General features: G+C 39.8%; 1 protein-coding gene across 10 annotated transcripts in view; it reads right to left on the bottom strand.

Moving 5' to 3' along the window:
• Positions 1–1,027: 1,027 nt before the first annotated feature.
• spag9a (sperm associated antigen 9a) overlaps positions 1,028–23,803 on the bottom strand; it is a 53,162-nt gene continuing 30,386 nt past the window's right edge. For 3 of the 10 annotated variants that reach the window (XM_056272235.1, XM_056272236.1, XM_056272241.1), the window contains 15 exons: positions 23,482–23,571; positions 23,064–23,207; positions 21,947–22,118; positions 21,177–21,398; positions 20,230–20,413; positions 20,023–20,145; positions 18,832–18,912; positions 18,548–18,615; positions 18,303–18,451; positions 16,176–16,347; positions 13,174–13,287; positions 13,020–13,052; positions 12,505–12,684; positions 2,110–2,226; positions 1,029–1,976 (listed from right to left, as the gene is read on the bottom strand). In XM_056272235.1, the coding sequence (XP_056128210.1) occupies positions 1,852–1,976; positions 2,110–2,226; positions 12,505–12,684; positions 13,020–13,052; positions 13,174–13,287; positions 16,176–16,347; positions 18,303–18,451; positions 18,548–18,615; positions 18,832–18,912; positions 20,023–20,145; positions 20,230–20,413; positions 21,177–21,398; positions 21,947–22,118; positions 23,064–23,207; positions 23,482–23,571 (1,974 nt within the window). In that variant the 3' untranslated portion in view covers positions 1,029–1,851. Of the gene's footprint in view, positions 1,977–2,109; positions 2,227–12,504; positions 12,685–13,019; positions 13,053–13,173; positions 13,288–16,175; positions 16,348–18,302; positions 18,452–18,547; positions 18,616–18,831; positions 18,913–20,022; positions 20,146–20,229; positions 20,414–21,176; positions 21,399–21,946; positions 22,119–23,063; positions 23,208–23,481; positions 23,572–23,803 lie in introns of all 10 variants that reach the window. The other 7 variants (XM_056272242.1, XM_056272238.1, XM_056272240.1 and 4 more) reach the window with 5 other exon arrangements.

Raw genomic sequence — 23,803 nt, 5'->3', positions numbered from 1 at the left:
AAGTGACTGTTAAAAAATATGTATTTGCCATTGAATCATTCATTCAAGAGATTTGATCAAAAACACTGATTCATTCAGTAATGAAACAATAAGTATTTAAGTGAGTCATTGAATCATTCGCTCAAACCAATAAAAAAAAAAAAAGAATTCAAATTAAAGGTGCTCTATGTAACTTTTAGCGGCCTCTAGTGGTGATGTTTCAGATTGCAACCAAATTTTACAAGAGCGCTCGTGCTCGAACTCATAGACAATACCGTCTATTACGCAAATATCTCGGCGAATACTAGACGGATTCGGCGAGCACCGAGCTCGTTGGGACCATCTAGTCGAGCTGAAAAGAACCATATAAGTTCCATAGTTTTTGGTGGTGTTTTCGCGGAGATATTAGCAGAAAACCATCGGGCGCGCTGCAAAATTGCGGACGCCGGTGACGTCACGATCTCAGAAGAAAATCGCTCATATCTCTGGAACGCAAAGACCCAGAGAGCTCAAATTCGGGGGAGGAGGTCCCAGGGGAACCCTTGCCCGAACGCTAGAGTGGCGGGCCTCGGGGATGCCCCCTACCGGATCGCCGTTCGCTGGGACCCCCGATTTCGAACGGCTATAACTCGGGGAGCCGGGCGAGTTGGACCTCGGGGGTGGGCTCGTTCGAAAGGCCCCGTCCAGCACTACGAACGATTAGAGTCTTGGGAATATTGATCAAAGATTGAATGAGATATAAGCCGAAAAACGTGCGCCTTTAACCGGACGTAACTCCCTGACCGTCTACAATAGACTGTATATAAGGAGAGAGGCTCGGGAGCGCGCATGCACGTCACATCCGTTGGATTTCGCCGTAAATCCGACCCGGAGACTTCACATAGAAATAGGAATACTGGCCTTCAGAGGTAATAGCAAAACTCGACAAGTGGATCATTTTAATGTGTGATTACAACCCCTTCACACACAGGCAATAAAAAAAGGATTCATTTTAGTAGAAAAGTTACATAGAGCACCTTTAAATAATAAAAAATATATATATATAGACTGCAGTATTTAACATTTTGCCAGAACCTCTAATAAATTAGATATTATTTTGTTCAGTTCTCTGTTTAGAATCGTCTGAGAATTGTGATCTCTATTTGAAACTATTTTTATTTATTTTTTTTCAATTTGAATCATGCAGCTCTTCCATATGTTGCTCTTTCCGGAGATTATGTTTGTTCGGTACTGTCTTTAAAGTGTCAGCAAGCTCTAGCGTGAAGGAAGCCCGAATTTCTAGAGCTCCTGGGCTCCGTATAGGAATGACACAGGACTCATGCAAGCGAGAAATACACACATACAGACACGCACACCATGCTGTAAGGTGCCGAGACACACCGCTCACGAGATCTACGCCAGACAGATAGCAAAAATAGCTCTCTTGAGTTTCTATATACATGAACTACACAATGCTACCACTGCCATAGTGCACAGAGAAACCTCTGATCAATTCTGTGAACAACATAAAAAAACCCTACAAAAATCATCAAGCAGCTAACATTATAACAGTTCCCTTAAGTTACATGTAAACCTTTAAGACTTTTAGCACAGGATTTTCATATAGTTGCGATATAGTTGTGGACGGACTTAAAGTTGTCGTTTTGTTCCTTCATTTCAACACTTATCTCTTCTGTCAATGCCAGATTTATATAAACAATAAATTAAATAAACATCTAAGCAAAAATATTAAAGAACTCATTGTGATGTAGGGATTAAGAACAACACTATTATTATTAATGATAATATCCGTATCAATAAGAAGAAAAGTATGTCCGTGTGGGTTTGATCTAGAGTTCTCCGTTTAACCCGAAGCAGTGATTCATCAGTCACTCACTGCGCAACCTGCCAGACTATAACATAACTGCGCTCCGGCTTGGCAGGAGCCGACTGCAGTTTCAACGTAGGTTCGGCTGATTCTTCATCTTCATCTCGTCCCAAACCACCATCCTCATCACCTGAGAGAACAAAAAAAAGAGATGTCAGCAGAGCAGAATGTGCACATTTAATAGGTTTACAATGTGAGACATGCACAAATGGCATCTGCTGCTCATGGACAGGTCCTGTAGACACTGGTACTGAAGCTCTTACCGATTCTGAAGTCGATGTATCCCTCTCCTCCGCTCATGATAAGCATGCTCTTGCCGTCTGGGGCTGAAGAGTCTGAGTTGTCAGGCGTGCCTTCAGCTCCTGGCACAATAACCTGACCTGAAACACACTCCACCAGTCATTATATCAAACACCACAGATTTAAAACAATATGCTGAACACGTTCTTTCATCTAGTAAAATGCTAATCAAATTTCTTTTCACCATTTACGGTTTCACTCTATTTTGATGGTACCTTTAACACGTGCTGTTGACTATAAGTAACGTTGCACCTACTGTACATCTCTACTAACTCTCAGTGTTTGTAGAGTATTAGTAGACTGGTAGGGTTAGGGTTAGAATAAGTTGACTTGTAGTTGCAAAGTTACTTATAGTCAGTAGAATGTCTGTTGGAGGACCATCACAATAAGGAGTCCACAAATATTAAGCAGACAGTCTACTGATACTCTAATGACTGCAAGTTGACATGTAGTTGCAAAGTTACTTATAGTAACAGAATGTTCAAAAGGGACCATCAAAATAAAGTGTTACCCCATCTTCTATCTGATTTTATGTGATGGTATAGTATGTCTAGCAAACATAATTCTTAAATGCTTTACTTGCTTAAAATATATGAATAAATTTAGCTATTTTTGCATTGTAAAGCAATGTAATTTTTGCAATGCAAAACATTATTCTTTTTATTCAATATGTATGTATATATATATATATATATACACTCACCGGCCACTTTATTAGGTACACCTGTCCAACTGCTCGTTAACACTTAATTTCTAAGCAGCCAATCACATGGCGGCAACTCAGTGCATTTAGGCATGTAGACATGGTCAAGACAATCTCCTGCAGTTCAAACCGAGCATCAGTATGGGGAAGAAAGTTGATTTGAGTAACTTTGAACGTGGCATGATTGTTGGTGCCAGAAGGGCTGGTCTGAGTATTTCAGAAACTGCTAATCTACTGGGATTTTCACGCACAACCATCTCTAGGGTTTACAGAGAATGGTCCGAAAAAGAAAAAACATCCAGTGAGCGGCAGTTCTGTGGGCGGAAATGCATTGTTGATGCCAGAGGTCAGAGGAGAATGGCCAGACTGGTTCGAGCTGATAGAAGGGCAACAGTGACTGAAATAACCACTCGTTACAACCGAGGTATGCAGCAAAGCATTTGTGAAGCCACAACACGCACAACCTTGAGGCGGATGGGCTACAACAGCAGAAGACTCCACCGGGTACCACTCATCTCCACTAAAAAATAGGAAAAAGAGGCTACAATTTGCAAGAGCTCACCAAAATTGAACAGTTGAAGACTGGAAAAATGTTGCCTGGTCTGATGAGTCTCGATTTCTGTTGAGACATTCAGATGTTAGAGTCAGAATTTGGCGTAAACAGAATGAGAACATGGAACCATCATGCCTTGTTACCACTGTGCAGGCTGGTGGTGGTGGTGTAATGGTGTGGGGGATGTTTTCCTGGCACACTTTAGGCCCCTTAGTGCCAATTGGGCATCGTTTAAATGCCACGGCCTACCTGAGCATTGTTTCTGACCATGTCCATCCCTTTATGGCCACCATGTACCCATCCTCTGATGGCTACTTCCACCATGTCACAAAGCTCTAATCATTTCAAATTGGTTTCTTGAACATGACAATGAGTTCACTGTACTAAAATGGCCTCCACAGTCACCAGATCTCAACCCAATAGAGCATCTTTGGGATGTGGTGGAACGGGAGATTCACATCATGGATGTGCAGCCGACAAATCTGCGGCAACTGTGTGATGCCATCATGTCAATATGGACCAAACTCCCTGAGGAATGCTTCCAGCACCTTGTTGAATCTATGCCACGAAGAATTGAGGCACTTCTGAAGGCAAAAGGGGGTCCAACCCGTTACTAGCATGGGGTACCTAATAAAGTGGCCGGTGAGTGTATATATATATATATATATATATATAAAAGATGCGCACGCATTTTAATGAAAATATCGAGCGCTATATTGAACATCTTTTATATCGTTTTATACCGTCGATAAATACTGATACCGTTTTATCGCCCAGCCCTACTGTATACATACTGTATATATTTACATTGCAAAAATATACATATACACTTTACACCATAGTAGTATTTAGTATTTATTGTGCTGCATTTCCTGTTAATATACCATTTTAATATAAAAGTATTGATTTATGTTATATAGGGTTGACATTTCATTTACCATCTCCATTTTATTTGATTTATTTATGCATGTATTATTGTAATATGTTGTTATTACGATATTATTATTTATAATACATTATTTTAATATTCTTCTTTTTATTTTGAGCTAAAACATACTCATTTTGTTTGTGAGATTTACCCACATATCCTCAACATGCTCCCAAAACAGTCCTTAATGTCACTGTAGTAATATTAATCTTATCATGATGTTATCATGAAACCTTCAATAATCAGGCACTTAATTGAATGGAGTCGACTTCTTCAAACATGAGACTTCACAACGGTCCATATCCACCTTATTTTGACCGTAAGAGCATTTGTAAATTGCCATTTACCATTTAATGTATTCTTCTAGTTATTTCCCTATAGATGTATAATGAATAGTGTTGGAGCTATTTCCTTGTTTTGTAATTAAGTTAATAATTAAATTACTTTATTTTGTTTCACCTTAAATAATTTGCATGATTATTTTATTGATGTAGATCCAGAATATTAATGTTGTTATTTTAGTTAATTTGAGTATTTTTGGGACTTTTATTTTGATAGTATTGAGCACCTGTTGGCAGGTATATAATGGTGGTCACATTTAAGACAGGCAGGCACTGGGAAAGGTTGTTGGTTTTTTACCAGGGAAAGAGAGGCTGCAGACACCATTTGTTTGTATGCTTGCTTGCTCAAATGGAAATAAACCGCATGAACGATATGCTTGCTTGGACATTGGACTTATTGTATCCTGCGTAAGATTCGATCTTTAAGTGCCTCAATGGCTGTTTGATTTTGAGTTTGTTTATTTTATTTTGATTTCTTGTTTGATTTAAGTTGAAGACAAATCGCCATTACATAAGTAAAAAACCCACCTTAAATGTGGACATTCATGTCGATGGACTTTGTGGAAGCTTGGATCACTTACACAAAGGAGGATTGTGGAGTAGGTTGTTGAAAACCACATCGTTGCCTGGAAAGACAGTGGCCTACGGACATCACACAAAGCTGTTCAAAAGTCGGTATGTGAAAAATGTTTACTTTGAAGCTGTATTGGAAGATGGCTTAGCTATTGGAGCATTGGATTCATTGTTTCACTGCATGAGGTTGAATATTGGAAGTCTTGAAGGTTCTGAGGGATTTTGGAGGATGTGTAGCGGTTGCGCAATACCTCAACAGAGACATTCACGTCATTCATTCATAAGAAAGCTATGTCATTGAAGTGACTTAATGCAACAAATGATGTTTCTTCGTGCTACGGCAAACAAATTGTGTGAAAATTGAGATGGACTTAAAGGGATTTGAGAACAAACAAACAATGTCGCAACAATCTGGCACATCAAGAGCGAAGAGTGACGCTCTGTCTACGCACTCTGTAAAACGAAGCGCCAAGTTCACCGAAAAAGGGTTGGCATTTTATGCAAAAACGTGCCAAGAAAAGAGGTCTTTGAAATGTAAGCAGGCTAAGAAGTACATGGAACAAATACGTGTCTTGATGGAATCCACTGACAATGTAAACTCTGTGCAATCTCAGTTGGGAAAATGCATTAAGTGTTATGAGGAAGCTAATGACACACATGAATCCTTCTTGAATTTGAATTTGCCTGAGAGTGAAGTTCAAAGACAAAATAAGTATTTTCATACAAAAATGACCATGTTCTGTGATTTCACTGAAGAAGTAAAGGGCTGGTTGTCTGAGGCTGCTCACCCATATGTACAATCAGTTGATATTGATGCTGAACATCCTGACAACCAAAGCGTAACTTCTGATGGGATTAGACCTGAGGACAGTGCATCTAACATCTCATTTGTAAAGGAGAATAATTCCAGATTACACTCTCAAGTATCAAGAGTATCCTCAACTTCATCTGCAAGGATAAATGCAGAAGCTGATAAGGCAGCACTTATGGAACGCATGACTGCATTAAAAAGGAAACACTTGTTAGAAGCCAAAGAAGAGGAATTAAGGAAGGAAAAGGAACAGTTGGCTCTGGAAACCGATCTTGCTGTAGCCAATGCTAAACTTCATGTGCTGGAAATGAATTCAAAGTGTGGTTCTAAAGGATCTGATGGAATGAATTCCTTTTATGAAAAGAACAAGCAAAGGACAGGCCGCCTCAATCCTCACGCTGATCATTTCATTCCAGAACACAGTGACATAAAGAATAAACACCGTGGATCTCACCCTGTGTCACAGGCTCAGATTGTCAGACCTAAAAAGGTGGAAATGAAACCATCAGACACCAGACTTGCAACAAGTGACACCCAAACACAAAGGACACCAATGGTTCATGATGCTCAACAAATAGGACGCCAATCCTATCTTAACCCAGCATGCGATGATAACACCCAGAACGATATTTTGAGCATTATGCAACGACAGAACGACATCACCACATTGTTGGTTCAGCAAAATTTAGCATCTGCTTTGCCAATGAGAAATATTCCTGTGTTTGATGGTGACCCTCTTCAGTTTAGAACCTTTATTAGAGCTTTTGAAAACTGTGTAGAAGAAAAGACTAATAATATGAGTGATTGCTTGAACTTTTTGGAGCAGTACACCAGGGGTCAGCCAAGAGACCTGGTGAAAAGTTGTCAGCACTTGCCTCCTCAGCAGGGATACCAAAGAGCTAAATCCCTTCTTGCAGAACATTTTGGTAATGAGCACAAAATCGCCTCTGCTTATATGGACAAAATTCTTACATGGCCTCTCATTAAACCAGAGGATGTGAAAGCACTACAATCATTTTCTCTGTTTCTTCGAGGTTGTTCCAATTTAACACAGCAAATCATGTATATGAAGGAGTTGGACATGCCATCCAACCTCAGAAGCATTGTAATGAAATTGCCTTATAAGCTAAGGGAAAAATGGAGAAATGTTGCATGTGATCTGCAGGAGCAAAGTGGAAACAGGGCTGTATTCACTGACCTTGTGACCTTTGTTGAAAAACAAGTAAGAATTGTCTCTGACCCTCTGTTTGGTAATATACAGGATTGTCAACCTACCACCTATACTAAAGTCTCCAACGCTGGACATGCAAAGCAGAGAAGAACTGGAAACACTTTTGCAACCAGTGTCAGTTCAGTAAAAGAAGGAGATAGGAGCTACATTGACGATAAGAGCAAGTCCTCCTCTGCCCAAAGTAATCTTAGATGCTGTTTATTCTGCCAACAGAACAATCACGCTCTGGATAAATGCTCACGGTTTAAATTGAAGATGCACCGGGACAAGATAAGTTTCATAAAGGAAAATGGAATTTGTTTTGGTTGCTTAAAAGTTGGTCACACAAGCAAAGACTGTAGGAGTCGTTTAGATTGCAGTGTGTGTCACCTGAAGCACCCCTCAGTCCTTCACATTGAGGTAAAGGGTACATCGTTCAAAGAAGCACAGGAGTCTGTGAGCCTTCCACTGAGTGTGTCAACTGGACAACAGACATGTGGTCATATAGGGGCCGGTGAAGAGGATGATGCTGTCTTCTCAATTGTTGCAGTTCAGGTTAAAAGCCAGATGAGTAATACAGTTGTACAGACCTACGCTTTTTTGGATCCTGGGAGTTCAGGTACTTTCTGCACTGTTGATTTGGCAAGGAGACTAGGCCTAAGAGGAAAGCCAGCAAACATTCTATTAAGGACAATGGGTCAAAAGAAAATTGTGAGTACTAATGTTTTGTCTGGTTTGGAAGTGTCTAGCATGGATACTAATGATTTTATTGAGTTGCCTAATGTTTTAACTCAAAAAATTATGCCAGTGTCAAAATTGAACATTCCACGACAAGAGGATGTGGCTAAATGGTCTTACTTGGGGAACATACACCTTCATGATGTGGATTCAAATGTTGATTTGCTCATTGGAACTGATGCAGCAAAAGTGATGGAACCCTGGGAGTTGATCAACAGTCAAGGTGAAGGACCATATGCAGTTCGAACAAGAGTTGGCTGGATAATTAATGGACCACTTCGAGGGGGTGGCAGCAATAGAGTAAAGACTGGCTGCTCTGTTACAACCAATCGCATATCTGTGGAATATCTGGAAGAAATGCTCATTAAACAATATAACCATGATTTTAATGAAAGAACATCAGAGGAGCAATTGGAGATGTCAAGAGAGGACGTTAAATTCATGAAGATTGTGAGTAGTACAGCAGAACTGAAAAACGGACATTATTGCATTGACTTACCTTTCAGGGAAGAAGATCCTGTCTTACCAAATAATCGCTGTGTTGCTGAACAGCGCCTACAAGGTTTGAAGAGGAAGTTTGAAAGGAATGATACGTTTAAGGAGGAGTACACCTCATTTATCAGTGATATGTTGGTTCAGGGCTATGCTGAAGTGGTACCTGTCGACCAAATGGAACAAGAGGATGGAAAAGTCTGGTACATCCCCCATCACGGAGTACATCACCCCACTAAAGGAAAGCTGAGGGTTGTGTTTGACTGCGGAGCTACATACAAAGGAACATCACTAAATTGTCAGCTCTTGCAGGGTCCAGATCTCACCAACTCTCTTATTGGGGTCCTCATTCGGTTCAGGAAAGAACATGTTGCTGTCATGTCTGACATCCATGCCATGTTTTATCAAGTACATGTGCCTGATAAACACATGAACTTTCTTCGCTTTCTTTGGTGGCCTAATGGCAATAGTGATCAAGAACCAGTGGAATATCGAATGAAGGTACACTTGTTTGGAGCAGTATCGTCCCCAAGTTGTGCAAATTATGCCTTGAGAAGAACTGCAGAGGACAATGTGTTGGATTTTCCAGATGCAGTGATCAGTACAGTTCGTCATAACTTTTATGTGGACGACTGCCTGAAATCCATAGCCTCAGAAGGAGATGCAATTAAAATTGCAAATGACTTGACTGTGCTCTGCGACAAAGGTGGATTTAGTCTCAGAAAATGGGTGACTAATAGCCGCTCTGTGTTGACATCAATCCCAAGTAACATCAGAGCAACAGAGACGAAAGATCTGGATTTAGACACGGACCAGCTTCCTATTGAAAGAGCGCTTGGTCTGCAATGGTGTGTTGAGTCTGACAAGTTTATGTTTAGGACTTCAGTACAGGAACGGCCCCATACCAGGAGAGGTATTTTGTCGGTGGTCAGCTCACTGTACGATCCATTAGGTTTTTTGGGTCCTTTTATCATGCCAGCTAAGTTAATGTTACAGGAGCTCTGCAGAAGAAACTTGAAGTGGGATGAACAAATACCCCCTTCCTTCTCTAAACAATGGTCTAACTGGCTAACGGATCTCCAGAAAATGAGTGGATTCAAGGTGGATCGCTGCATTAAACCTTCTGACTTGGGAACATCTGTAACAGCCCAAATTCATAACTTTTCAGATGCCAGTCAAGTTGGATATGGTACGGTGTCTTACCTGAGACTGAAAGCTGGTGACAAAGTACATGTTTCATTTCTTGTGGGAAAGACTAGAGTTACGCCCCTGAAGCAAGTCACCATTCCTCGTCTGGAGCTTGCAGCAGCAGTTCTGGCTGTCCGAATGGACAGAATGCTTCAGAAAGAGTTACAGTGGCCGCTGGAGAGGTCAATGTTTTGGACAGATAGCACAACCGTCCTCAAGTATATCTGTAATGAAACTAGACGTTTCCATACCTTTGTTGCAAACAGGGTTTCGGTTATTAGAGAAGCCACAGAAGTTGACCAGTGGAAGTATGTGGGCTCTAAGATCAATCCTGCCGATGAAGCATCTCGTGGACTGAGAGCAGAGGAATTTCTCATACACCAGAAATGGATTAAAGGTCCAGAGTTCCTCTCTTTATCAGAGAAGGAGTGGCCAATCACTGATGTGGATATAGCTGTGATTCCATCTGAGGACCCAGAGGTCAAAAGAGAAGTAGCTGTGAATGCTATTGTCAAGCACTCAGAAGATCCTACAGACTATCTCATTAATTATTTCTCATCTTGGAGGAAGCTTAGAACATCTGTTGCCTGGTTTCTCCAGCTTAAAAGAGTTCTTTTGCTCCTGAGCCAGAAGAGAAAAGAGTTCAAATCTACTGAAAGGGACAGAGACATAGGAGTCAAAGGGTTTGTTGAACAAAAACTTCAGAGCTTCAAAGCCACTCTTGGAGGGAAATCCTTAACTCCAGAAAGTTATGATGAAGCAGAAAAGGCAATACTTCGTTTTGTTCAAAAACACCGGTTTAAGAGTGAAATTGCCTCCCTGAAGACCGGCTTGGTTAATGTCCCCAAGGACAGTTCATTGTACAAGTTGGATCCTATATTGGAAGATGACATTCTCAGAGTCGGGGGTCGCTTGCACAAGTCTGCATTACCATCAGAGATTAAACATCCTGTTATCCTTTCCAAAGATCTGCATGTTTCCCAGCTGATTTTACGTCATATCCATCAACAACTAGGACACGCTGGTAGAAACCACATGTTGAACAGACTTCGACAGAGATATTGGATAATCAATGCCAACTCTGCTGCAAGAAAAATAATTTCAGAATGTACAACATGTAGACGTTACAGAGGAAAACTGGGAGAGCAGAAGATGGCAGACTTACCGGAAGAGAGGGTTATGCCAGACAAGGCTCCTTTTACAGCTGTGGGAGTTGATTATTTCGGCCCCATAGAAGTTAAAAGAGGAAGAAGCTTTCTAAAAAGGTATGGAGTGCTTTTCACATGTTTGACCAGTCGGGCAATACACCTGGAAGTGGCATATTCTTTAGATACGGATTCCTGCATTAATGCTCTGCGGAGATTCATTTGTAGAAGAGGTCCGGTGTCCAGCCTAAGGTCAGACAATGGCACGAATTTCATTGGAGCAAACAAAGAGTTAAAGCAAAGTCTTGCCGCTTTGAATAATGCAAAAATTCAAGGTGCTTTGGTTCAAGATGGGATTAAGTGGAGCTTTAATACACCTACAGCCTCACATCAAGGCGGTGTTTGGGAGCGTTTGATCCGCTCAGTAAGAAGCATACTCACCTCGGTTCTTGGGCAGCAGGTTTTGGATGATGAAGGCCTGCAGACGCTGTTTTGTGAGGTAGAGTCAATACTAAACGACAGACCCATTACAAAGGTCTCCGATGACCCTAATGACCTTGAGCCTCTCACACCAAACCATATTCTTCTGCTAAAAGGAAAACCCATCCTTCCACCAGGACTCTTCGCAAAGAATGACATGTATATCAGGAGAAGATGGAAGCAAGTACAATACATTGCCGAACTTTTTTGGAAAAGATGGACATTTGAATACTTACTTCTAATGCAGGAAAGACAAAAATGGGCTATACCAAGAAGAAGTTTCTCTCCTGGGGATATCGTCATCATTGCTGTTGCCACGGCACCGAGAGGATCCTGGATGATGGGCCGAATTCTGAGTACTAAGCCAGACGCCAAAGGATTGGTTCGCTCTGTGCTCCTCCAAACTAAGACCAGTGTCTTGGAGAGACCTATAACGAAGATCTGTCTGCTTCTGGAGGCAACAGTGTAGCATCATGGACATATATTCTTTCTTTTCCCTCTTCTCTTCTATTTTCCTTCTGTTTGTTTCTTTTCCAGACAGCCACGGGAAGAAGACCAGAAGAATTGATGTATTATTTTTAGGACATAGCTAAAGAATAGCTCCGTTACAGGAAGAAACATAATTGTGGGTTTACACATTTCACAATTAGGGGCCGGAGTGTTGGAGCTATTTCCTTGTTTTGTAATTAAGTTAATAATTAAATTACTTTATTTTGTTTCACCTTAAATAATTTGCATGATTATTTTATTGATGTAGATCCAGAATATTAATGTTGTTATTTTAGTTAATTTGAGTATTTTTGGGACTTTTATTTTGATAGTATTGAGCACCTGTTGGCAGGTATATAATGGTGGTCACATTTAAGACAGGCAGGCACTGGGAAAGGTTGTTGGTTTTTTACCAGGGAAAGAGAGGCTGCAGACACCATTTGTTTGTATGCTTGCTTGCTCAAATGGAAATAAACCGCATGAACGATATGCTTGCTTGGACATTGGACTTATTGTATCCTGCGTAAGATTCGATCTTTAAGTGCCTCAATGGCTGTTTGATTTTGAGTTTGTTTATTTTATTTTGATTTCTTGTTTGATTTAAGTTGAAGACAAATCGCCATTACAAATAGGAAGTCTTGCACATTCACAGAAAATAGCTTGCTTCCGTGTTTCAAAATAAGGTGGCTAATGTTATGATGTTCTACCTGGAACTGTAGCAAAGAATTTAACAGCGTCTCTGTGGCCATGGAAGCAGAGCTGAGCGTGTGCCATGGAGCAGTACGGTACGTACGAGCCAGTCACAGCACCGACCATGGTGTCATCGCCGTACACTCGCACCGCCCCACCTGGACGACAGGCGATCGCTCCCACCGTCTTATTAGCTGCTAGGGGAAAAGTGTGTAAACACAAGTGTCTAAAGCATCTAATGTTAGCAGTTAGTATCTTGCAGAGAAGATGCCTGTCAAATTCAAAGCACAGCCTCGTTGCGAAATTACTGGGATACAGCCAGTAATATTAAAGCATTAAAAGCAAATTTCGACTAGATGCAGATTCACTGTTGATAAGCTCAGAAAGAGGAAGTTGGTTGGAGAGAGAGGAACTAAGAACAAAGAACTTGGATATGAAATATTGAACACAGCTGAGCATAAAAGCAAACAAGCCAAGCAAGACAGCTGTGTTTCAGAATTAATCAGCTGTCAACAATGTGTTTCCCACTCACCCCTCTGACCTAGATATCCACACTGACCTACAGCTACAGAGACAGGAGACGAGAGAGAACAGAGAGAAGTGGCCAAAGAGACTGAAACTAAAGCTGCACTTCCACATCAAATACTGACGTACATATGTTTATGTGTGCTGTGATGTTGGCTTACAGTCTGATAACGGGATGGAGATGATGACACCATTTCCTGTTCCCACCCACAGCCGGTTACAGGAAACCGTTAGAGCCGTAATCCTCACAAAAGAGAAGCCCAGTTTCCCTGTTCCTGTTAAAGACAAGTGGAAGGCCGATTATTGTGTATTTATTCCAAAGCATATTATAAAAGAGCTCAAATCTTGTCTTGTAATTTCAGATGCACACTCCCATTCAAAAGTTTTGGGTCAGACAGATTTTTTTAAAGAGACAACAGGTCTTCGCAGGCGAATCTGGTTTGGATAACTGTAACCATCCATTTAGCTTAAAGTCCCCGTGAGCCGGAAGTTGCAAACGACTTTTCTCCAGTGCTGTGACGTATTTCCGAGAGAAACGGAATACTAAATGAGGCAAAATAGTGGGTGTGGCTTTTTTTCCCAACTAGCACCTGATTGGATCTAGAAAAGTAGGTGTTTTCATTCAGCCTGTCTACTGTCAGTTGGAGGGGCATGGTTACGGATGTTAAGCAGACACCCAAACCGTCAAACCTACGTCATCAGGGAAGGTCCTCCAATGCAGAGGGGAGGGGACATTTCAGATTTTGATTAAAGATTACGAAGCCAAAACATTTTTTTGTGTGGATTCATTGACTTGGATGTGGATGAATTGTTCACCACAAAACGATCAATTTAGGCAAACAAAGTAAGTATGGTCAATTTTAAATTCATGGGGACTTTAACAACAAGCAAGCGAGTCTGGAGTTGGCGTGAAATAGCATTGTGCAGCAGGGTAGGAAATGCCCGCAAAATGAATTAAATGCCCGCAAAATTCAAAGATACAAATTGAACGAAATTGCTTTTTATATCATATAGTTAAGCAATATCACACGAGGAAAAATGCTTCTTTTTTTTTTTCACCGAATATCAGCACAATTGCAAATGTAATACAACAGTTAAATAAACAATAAGTTGATATTCATTTAAATTTTTAAACAGTAATGTCAGTACATTTGAACTGTTTTTGCTCTATTTGACCAATGATAACAGTTCCAAACAAAGCAGAACAGTTGTGTCTGAATGAATCGTTGTAAAAGCACCGTAGAGATAGTGTTTTTATTACTCAACAGGTGAGTGAGGTATTTTATTGAACATAAATTGCATATATAGCTCTCTAACAGAGTTCATGTAAAGCATTATCTGTTGTGAAAGGTCATTTCATTATGGTTGTTGTAGCGCTGTGCTGGAATTTATTTTCAAAGAAGGACCGGGTCTATTAATGGCTAAAGCTACAGTGACGTCTTCAGCTAGTCAGCTTGAGATCTTTCCATCTAAACTGGTTGTATCTCTTAAGCCTAGTAGTGAATGTTTTACGAGCAGCTGGATAATCTTTTTTTTAGTTATGAGAAATAACCATATTCATCCACAGTCAGGCAGAGCCGAAGCACAACCAAAACAATGTTCTTCTGCAAAATGCATTCAGTTTTGTTTAACCACTAGAGGCCCAAAAGCTACATGGTGCACAGCAAGGATATTGAATTGATCAAAAGGGACACTAAAGACATTTAAATGTAACAAAATATTTGTCAAATAAATACTTTTGAACTTTCTATTCATCAAAAAATCCCGAAAAACAAAATGTATCACAGTTTCCACAAAAACATGAAGCAGTTTTCAACATTGATAATAATCAGAAATGTTTTTGAGCAGAATGATTGTAATTTTTACACATGCCAAAAGTGCTGATGATGCATCCCATCAGCTTTCATTTGCTTTAAATGATTTGCAAAAATGGCTGATTGATTCATGCTTGTGTCTTAATGTTAAAAAGACCGTATCAATGTTTTTTAGTAAACCTAAAACAACTGTGGCCACAGCAAAAGTTTGCTTGGGTGGACAAGAATTAATTAATGTTGAGGAATTTAGGTATCTGGGAGTTCTGATAGACTCAAAATTATCTTTTAAAAAACACGTCAAAAAAGTTGTGAAAACTGTAAATGTTAATTTACGGAACTTTAAACAGATTCGTACATCATTAACGGATACAGCAGCGATCACGTTCTTGCACTCTATGATACTGGCTCATATTGAGTACTGTATCACAAGTTGGTCTTATACGAGTCATGCTGCTATTGGGCCAATTGAAGTATGCTACAAAAGAGCATTGAAAATATTAGATAAGAAACCTTCGTCATATCATCATTGTAATATTCTAGATAAATATAAGTTTTTAAATTTTGCGAATTTCAAATTATTTAAATCAGCCTGTCTAATCTATAAGGTTATACATGGTCTGGCGCCTCCACCATTGAGTGATTTTATTAAACAAAAGTCTATCAGTGCTGTCGGGTCTCGAGTGACTAGAGCCACTATGAGAGGTGACTGTGACTTAGCGTTTAGGCGGACCGCCTTTTCACAGAACGCTCTATCATATCAGGGGGTGAGCTCCTGGAATAGTATTCCTCAATCAGTGAGGGAAAGCACAAGTTTTCCTATTTTTAGGAGTCGTTTAAAAGTATGGTTGAGGGACACACAAATATGTGAGCATGTTTAGTAATCATAAGTTTATATATCAGATGTAAAATAGAGTTAGTGTTTTATAAATATAAAGGGGATAGAATTATTAGTGTGATATGGGTTGTGTAATAGGAGTTAGTATAGCATGGGTTGTGTAAAAAGGGTCTGTGTAATATGGCTTGTCCTAATATGTTGTGATCACTGTTACTGTCCTTGCTTCTCTGTATATAGCCTGTGGATAGTGTGTCTGTATGTATTTATGTGTAACATCTACCTGCTTAGGGGTCTGCAGATGGAAATTAGCCTATGGCTATAATCTGGCATATTTACATTTGTGAAAAATGTTCATTAATATGTATTGTCCCTTTTGTCTTTTTTCTACAAATAAAATAATAATAATAATAATAAATACAATAGAGAATTTTAAATTATAGTATATTTCACAATATTAAGCAGAAAAGGTGACCATGAACCAAAAAAAAAAAAAAAAATTCAGTATGAATCTCACCTAACATTTTGCTGACATAAGGCTCAATGTCCACGTCCTGGAGATGCTGGAAGGTGTGAGCGTGGAAGAGGCGGAGGGTGGAGTCAAGCCGGATGGACACCCAAATCCCATCACCCACCCAGGCCAGCTGACGCACCTGACTTTCCTTACGCGGGTGGGCATCAAAAGACTTCTGTTTCATAAATACCCAATGAGAAATGCATCACAACTTATTGTAAAAACATCCTGTTTAAGCAAGTTAAAGGAGTACTTCACCGCTGGCAAAATGGGTTTTCTATATAACATGGCAGCCTATACAGTAGAAAGGTGAAACAATTTTTGAAATCCGTGCTACCTGACTAGAGAAAAAAAAAAAAAGGCTTTTGTATTTCCTTTTGCCAAATAGGTAGGAAAACTTCATTAGGCGTGTTGCCATCCAAGGCCACTCCCAGCCGTCTGCTATGGATACGCTTAACCAGAGTCAAATATCGCCTTGCTTTAGTAGGAAATACTTCTCAGTAAATTATAATGGTGTCGAGTTGTATTGTTCCCAGCTGCAAGAATTCAAAGAGTCAACGTTTAGCAGGATTGAGTTACTTCCGGTTCCCAGTAAAGGGTCCAATGTGTTGTAGGCTGAATTGTAAATACGGAGAAAACACAGTGATGGAAAATATGAAAAACCTCAGCGTTTGTAGTGAACATTTCAAATTGGATGGCCACGAACACAGTGTTTTGGTCCAAATGCAGGAGAAAAACTGAAAGAAACTGCTGTTCTGTCAGTTTCACCTGAAGCAAAACAAATAAACGTGAATTTCTCTGTCCAGGTAACACGGAGAACGAGTAAGCATAGTTCATTTACATATTCTATCGACATTGTTACAATTCAAAGCAGGTTGAAAATAGGCAAAGTTAAACTTAAAGGCACACTGTGGAACTTGTTAACCTTTATAATATATTACCAAAACCCATTGAGATGGTACATCGACTTACAATAGGTTGAATGACACGTCTGCCGTAGCCTGAAGGTGTCTGTATCGCGTTTCCTAGCACTATGTAACTTCGGGTTTCGGGTAGGAACCCGAGCACAAAAAGAACTACAAAATTCGAGCGCTTTACGGCATACGTCACTTCCCCCACCACCCACAACTTCCTCAGATTCTGACGTGAGTGCTCAACTCGCGTTTGATTGCCGTCTGTATGTTTTCGTCATGGCCGAACCAACAGCTACAAGGAAGAAGGCAAAGGTTTTGTCAGAGGACACTAAAAAAAAGAAAAAGGCATAGTGACAAATGAAAAGCCAGGACGAGGATCAACATTGGTCCAGCTTTTGCTCGCTGGCGTGAGCTAAGGAGGAGGAGGGGTGCCCGACCGATGCTGACGCTTGCCTGCACGCAAATGCCGTTTCCAAGGTGACCCAGATAAATCATATAAGTAATAAGTATTTAAGTATAAGTATTTTCTGGTATTCCGGCCACAGCCGATGGTGTTATGAGTGTAACAAAATGCCCACAACCCATTGTTCATTTCTACACACAAACACAGCCCGCCACAGTGCAGGGCTCGCACAAATATAATCGACTCATGTCAAAATTTGTACATTAAATGTAGTGAACGTGCCCACGACTCAGTGCCCACAAACACTACACACAACATGTCCCACGGTTTCTGTAAAACGAAACCAACACACATAAGTTACAGTCAGCTCAGGCCGACGGTGTTTTTAGTGCAGTAAATGTGCCTGCCGTCCCGCGCCCACATTCACTCACAGACATGTCAGCACTAAGCCCCACGGGGCTCGCCCCGCTCGCTCTCTCTCAGCAGACTGCTATAAGGGAATCGAGTGCGGCAAGGCTGCCCGCCTCAAACACTGCAAGCACACACAATCTAAAGACACGGGAGGCTGACCCACTGTCTATGGGCTGACCGGTTGACAGTTGACTTTTGCGACAGTGCTGCGGAGCTTGTGGCCTCTAGGGACGCTAGACGTGAAAGTTACAGGTCGAGCGCCACTAGTGGCCAAAAGTTCCGCGGTGTGCCTTTAAAGGAATTTTTGCTCTCCAGAAAATTGGATTTAACAAATACTAATAAAAATTGCATGCAACACATTTTTCCAAAAACGCAAAAGCTAATAAAGACATAATTCTGAACCTCTATTTTCATTGCTTTGGGCTGAATGACATAGATCTTGTTCTTGTAGCCGCACCACACTTTGTCATGCACAACGGTCATGCAGCGGATTGAGTGATGTGGCCGGCCGAGGTCCAAGAGGTGGTAGTTGGTCAAATCCCACTGGCTGTCTGTAAAAGTAGAAGCAAGGTGTTTTTGTTTTATTACAAGTAAATGTCAAAGTTAAGATACGTTTCTGAATTATTAGCAAACCGACAGTGTCTTACCAAGACCTCTGTGGAAGACGGCCAGTGTACCATCAGCCAGAGCCACCAAAACACGGCCTTTCACATGTCTATGCCGAGAAACAATATAAAATATCATTAGTACTCAGTGTTTTCTTTTGATTGCAGCTCAAGATTGAATAAACGTGCAATAAAAGTAGAGCTAAAAAGCAAATTGCTTCATCATCTGGCTACATACATTGGAATTCCACTCAAATATGAAATAAACAATATTCCAAAAGTTGTTATATTACCTTCCTGAATTTGTAAGATTACTTTCCACTTACACTATGTTCAAGATGGAATCCTTCAGCTTGACAGCGTGAAGACACTTCCTCCATCGAGCGACTGATGAGTGCACGTATAAACTACATGAAAGACATTTGCAAATGAGGAATTGTCAGATTGTTTTTCAATGGTGCAATATAACAAATCGTTGATGATCTGATAGAGTGTACATTAAACAGCCCTCTAAATATTTTTTCAGTGCAGTGCAGTTGCTATACTGTAGATCTTAGTCAAAGTAGACATTTATTTGGCATGAATGAAAACATGGCAGGCTGTGTCATACTTTTGAGCACTTAAATGTTGATTGTTTCCTTATGCAATGACGTTAGCCAATCATAACAGTGGCCGTTTACTGACAAGCCTTAAAAGGATTAAGGTTAAAAATAATTGTTTTTACACATATATATTTGTTTTCTTTGTGAAAAAATCTTTATTAACATTATATGTGAACTTCAAGGAACATGTTAAAATAATTTTTAAAAATCCATGTCATGACCATGGACCCATTTTTTTAATGTTTTGAAATAGGCTGCATTTATTTGATCAAAAATACAGTAACAGTAATATTGTGAAATATTATTAAACTTTTAAGTAAATGTTTTCTATTTTAATAAATGTAATTATGTAATTTATTCCTGTGGTTCAAAGTTGAATTTTCAGCATCATTACTCCAGTCTTAAGTGTCACTATGATGATTTGCTGCTCAAGAAACATAAAAATATCAATGTTGAAAACAGTTGTGCTGCTTCATATATTCATATTTTGTTTCAGGATTCTTTGATGAACAAAAAGTTCAAACAAACAGCATTTATTTGTGAAATTTATTTGTAACATTATAAAGATATTTACTGTCACTTTCGATCAATTTAGTGAGTCATTGCTGAATAAAGTATTCATTTATTTAAAATAAACAAACTTACTGACCCCAAACTTTTGAACAGTATTGTATATACTCATACAAACTCATACTTGTATATAAACTCCTATATAAAACTAATTTTGCCTACCCTATTCATTTTAAATTATTTCTCTCTAGATATTTAAACTTTTGACATTTTTTGAAAAGTTTCAGTATTGAGAGTTTCAAATCTTTATTATTTTGGTGTTTAATAAAGTCTGTTGCTTGCCATAATGGAAATGTATATGGTGCTTGTGGCGAGATGCTGTTTTTTGTGTTGCGTGCATCTCACCAGCCATTCTGAGCCCCCAGCCACATGGTGGGCAATGCGCTGCTCATCCGCTGGGTCTCTTCTTTTGCCTGATCCACTTTTCCACCAGCTGAGACCGCATCGTCCCTGTCTTGATCTGACTCCCTGTAGAGGAACCCAACCAAGGATGAGTTCCCATCCAAAATCTGGTTGTAAATCAACAACGATAAGACACCGGGTCTGACTCACCTTTGGTTATCGTTGCCTGCTGACTCCCCAGAAGACTCTGTTCCGAGTGGGTCTGTAAACACATGCTCGGTGTAGATTCCTGGCTGACTGGTGTCCTGTCCTGGGCTCTCCTGGTCTTCCTCAGTGGCCTCCATAGCCTCCTCTGCTGCAGGGACCCCGTCTTCACTGGGGGCTCTGGAGAGATCTACAACAGAGAGACTTACTAGTAGTGATGGGACATACAAAGCTTTTTGAAACTCTGACAAAATGATTTGCTGTTTTGAAGAGCTCGAAACACCACAGGCTGGCTGGTCAATGCAACGGACATTGTACATGCATCAAAAATTCAGCACAAACACCTCTTACAAACTAATTGCACATGTTTCATGAAAGTGCAATCTATTAAATGTAATCTACAAATAATTAAATATCATTAAATATGAAGTTTTAGTAAGATTTGCGTTCTTGTATTATTTGTAGTGCTTCTTTTGTGTAGAACCAATACATATCATTATCCTTTTTGTATTATAAACACATAAGTATTGAAATTCATTAAATTAATAAAAACATTAACCTACATTACAAAACTGACCCGAGATCAGTTAACCATTAGAAACTTGTTCATGGGTTCACGAAATCTTCGCCACAAACCTTCTGAATTCTTAAATGTTTCGAAATCAAGGTTCCATCCAAACGGTATGAAGCCTTGTTTGCTGAAATCACGTGACTTGGCAAATCTGAAACGAGCTCTGAACCACTGATTCAAAACAAAAGATTTATAAATGTTTCGAAGCTTTATGAAGTAGTATTTTAAAAATCACTATTTCCAAGTGCTGGGTAAGCCAGGACTTTCCTCTTAAGCTTCAAATAGCTCATCCAACCAACAATTTAGAGTCTGAACTAGTGGTTCTATTAAAGTTGCCAAAATGACATCAATTCTACACTGAGATACAAACGGTTCTTCCTACCACTTCCTTTGGCAGGACTCTGTTCTGCTGACTGTTCGTTGACTCCTGTGCTGCCCGTCTGAGATCCTGAGCTGGACTCTTCCACGCTGCAGCCCACCGCTGACACATCACTCAACACACCCTCACTGCCCTGAGAGCTGCTACTGGCCAATAAAAAGTCTGGTCCCACCTCCAAATCCTGAGGAATCTCCTCCCCTGCGGGATAGTCTGTCTCCAAGACTCCTGGGAATCATATTACAATAAACAACATTATTGCTTTTTATTCATATTTAAATGGCACTGTTAATTGCCATTTAATTGTGTGAATTATGTGAATTATTTCTCCACTCCCTTTTTCATCTGACAATTATTGAATTATTAAAACAAAATGTCTATTACAAAACTAGACACGCAGATTTATAGCTCAATAATTAGTGTTTTGTAGACTAAAATGAGTTTTGAGCCCAATTTCAAAGTAAAGGTACAAACTCAATGCACTCTCTTTAAGTTTGAATACTGAAAAAGGTCTAAGTTGATTTCCTGTAAAGAAGTCACGCTTAAAAAGTACCTATTTCTACTCGTATCAGAGTGTGTTCTCTTTGGGTTTTTTTTTGCCTAGATGTCTTAAATAATAATATAATTTATAAAATCACGCAGCCCTAGTATAACAATACCATTTACATTTTGTATTTGTTTATCAATATATAAATGATCAACTATTTATGCCTATGATTGAAAGAAATATGACGACAAAAGTGTACAAAAGATGATGTGTTGTGTACAATTCTGACCTGGTACACTGGCGATACACAGCACACATGAGTTACAGACGTAGAAGCTGTCCAGCAGGTCGTCGGGCCGCGTCACATCTATGACCATCACCTTTGTGGAGGAGTGAGTGCTCGTACAGATCCAAACACGACTGGACATCTCCACATGCACCGTCTGCTCCCGTTCCTGCTCCTGTCAACACACAGAATAGCACTGCATTGAGAACTAATACTGTAAAAATATTAGACTGCAAAAACAGATTCCCCCCTGAAGTACAAACATTTAAACATCCTTAAATCATGAAAAAGTGACTTAAAAAGCAAAACGAGTGTTGTTTTCTGAAAAATATAAGTGACTTTACGCTTAAAACGGGCAAAAATGTCTGCCAATGGGCTAAGCACAATAAGTTTGCTATCCCTTTATATCATGTTTATTTTTTTTACCCCACTGGCAGATATTTTGTTATTGTTTTAAGCATGAAATCTCTGATTTATAGGTTTGTGCCACTCTGCCTTTCTTATGTATAGGGCTTCTATAGACCTTATGCACCAGAGAAACAAGAGCGCAACAGCCATCTTTAGAGTTTTATCTTCGAACTTCTGTTTTTGCGGTAGCCCTGTATATTTCTAGGGCATCGCTGTCAAAGAGCAATTATCTGGTGAAGTAGATTTACTTATTGAGAGTAAACGAAAGTTATCATGAACACTGTAATGTTTGAAGCGGATGTCATAACAAATGCCAGTTGACCCGGGAAGATTTTTAAACGAGCGGTTCATTCATAAATCCGTAAGATCTTACCTTCATGCTGTGGAAATACAAACCAGAAGACCGAACACCACGAGCGCAACGCTGAAAAGGGGCGGGGCTAAATAAGGCGTATATGTAAATGATGTTTATCATGATTGGCTAGCCTCTTCGCATTTCAAATAAGTAACAATACCCTCACCAAGAGTCTAGATACCAAACAGGTTATGTAAAAATGAACGGCCATATGCTAATGAGCTCATACTTTTGATGCCATGACCATGATGATTTCTGAGTGAGCTTTGTCTAATTTCTACATCAAGCTCTTTCACTTCAAACAAGTCCATGTTTTCCATGATAAGGCCCCTTTAAAAGTTAATTGAAATATTTTACTTTAGGTTCCTGCTCCAGCTGATCTAGGCTGCTCTGAGAGCCTTTGGAGGCGTCAGTTTCCACCATAGACTCTTCACCAGAAACGCCAGTGCCTCCCTCACATGACCGTCCACCTGAAAGGTTCACTCCAGCTGCACACAAGAGCTACACAGGGGAAATCAGGAAAATAAATCTATTAGAGGCTGACAGCAGGAGTTCATTTCAGCAAAGTAAGGTCTGGTGAACCTGAATAAGTCTTCATACATGTAGGTGCACTTATATTTTTCTCAAAAGACAAAACTACTGAAGCAAAATGGCTGAAAGACTGAAAAAGCAGTGTGGTCTGATTTGAATTATTTTCATATTTCAGGTAATTATGATTTTCAATCCATTCATACTTCATCTTTCCTCACTAAATGACCTTCCTTCTAGTCCTCACCTTCATAGAAGCATCTTTCTGCTCCAGGGGCTTGAGACACACAGGAACAGGTAGGTTTATTTTGTTCTCTGCATGGCCACCATTGGCAACCTATACAGAAAAGGATAGCAGCACAATTATAGATGTAGAAAATATGGAATTAATCAAATCAAATATTGCAGTGCTTTTAAATAGTACTTAAGAGCAAGATAAAAACTAAATAAAACATAACATTAAAAAAGTGCTGCTAGAGTTGTCAAAAGTATAGACTTTGGTACCAAGTTAGTACTGAAATTTGAAAAATATGTCGATACCAGCATTTCCCTCTGGCATTTTGAGCGCT

This window comes from Rhinichthys klamathensis, unplaced genomic scaffold (genome assembly GCF_029890125.1).
Source record: "Rhinichthys klamathensis goyatoka isolate OS25496 unplaced genomic scaffold, OSU_Roscu_1.1 h1tg000015l_1, whole genome shotgun sequence".
NCBI classification, from domain to species: Eukaryota; Metazoa; Chordata; class Actinopteri; order Cypriniformes; family Leuciscidae; genus Rhinichthys; species Rhinichthys klamathensis.
This window is presented reverse-complemented; position numbering and strand designations above follow the sequence as displayed.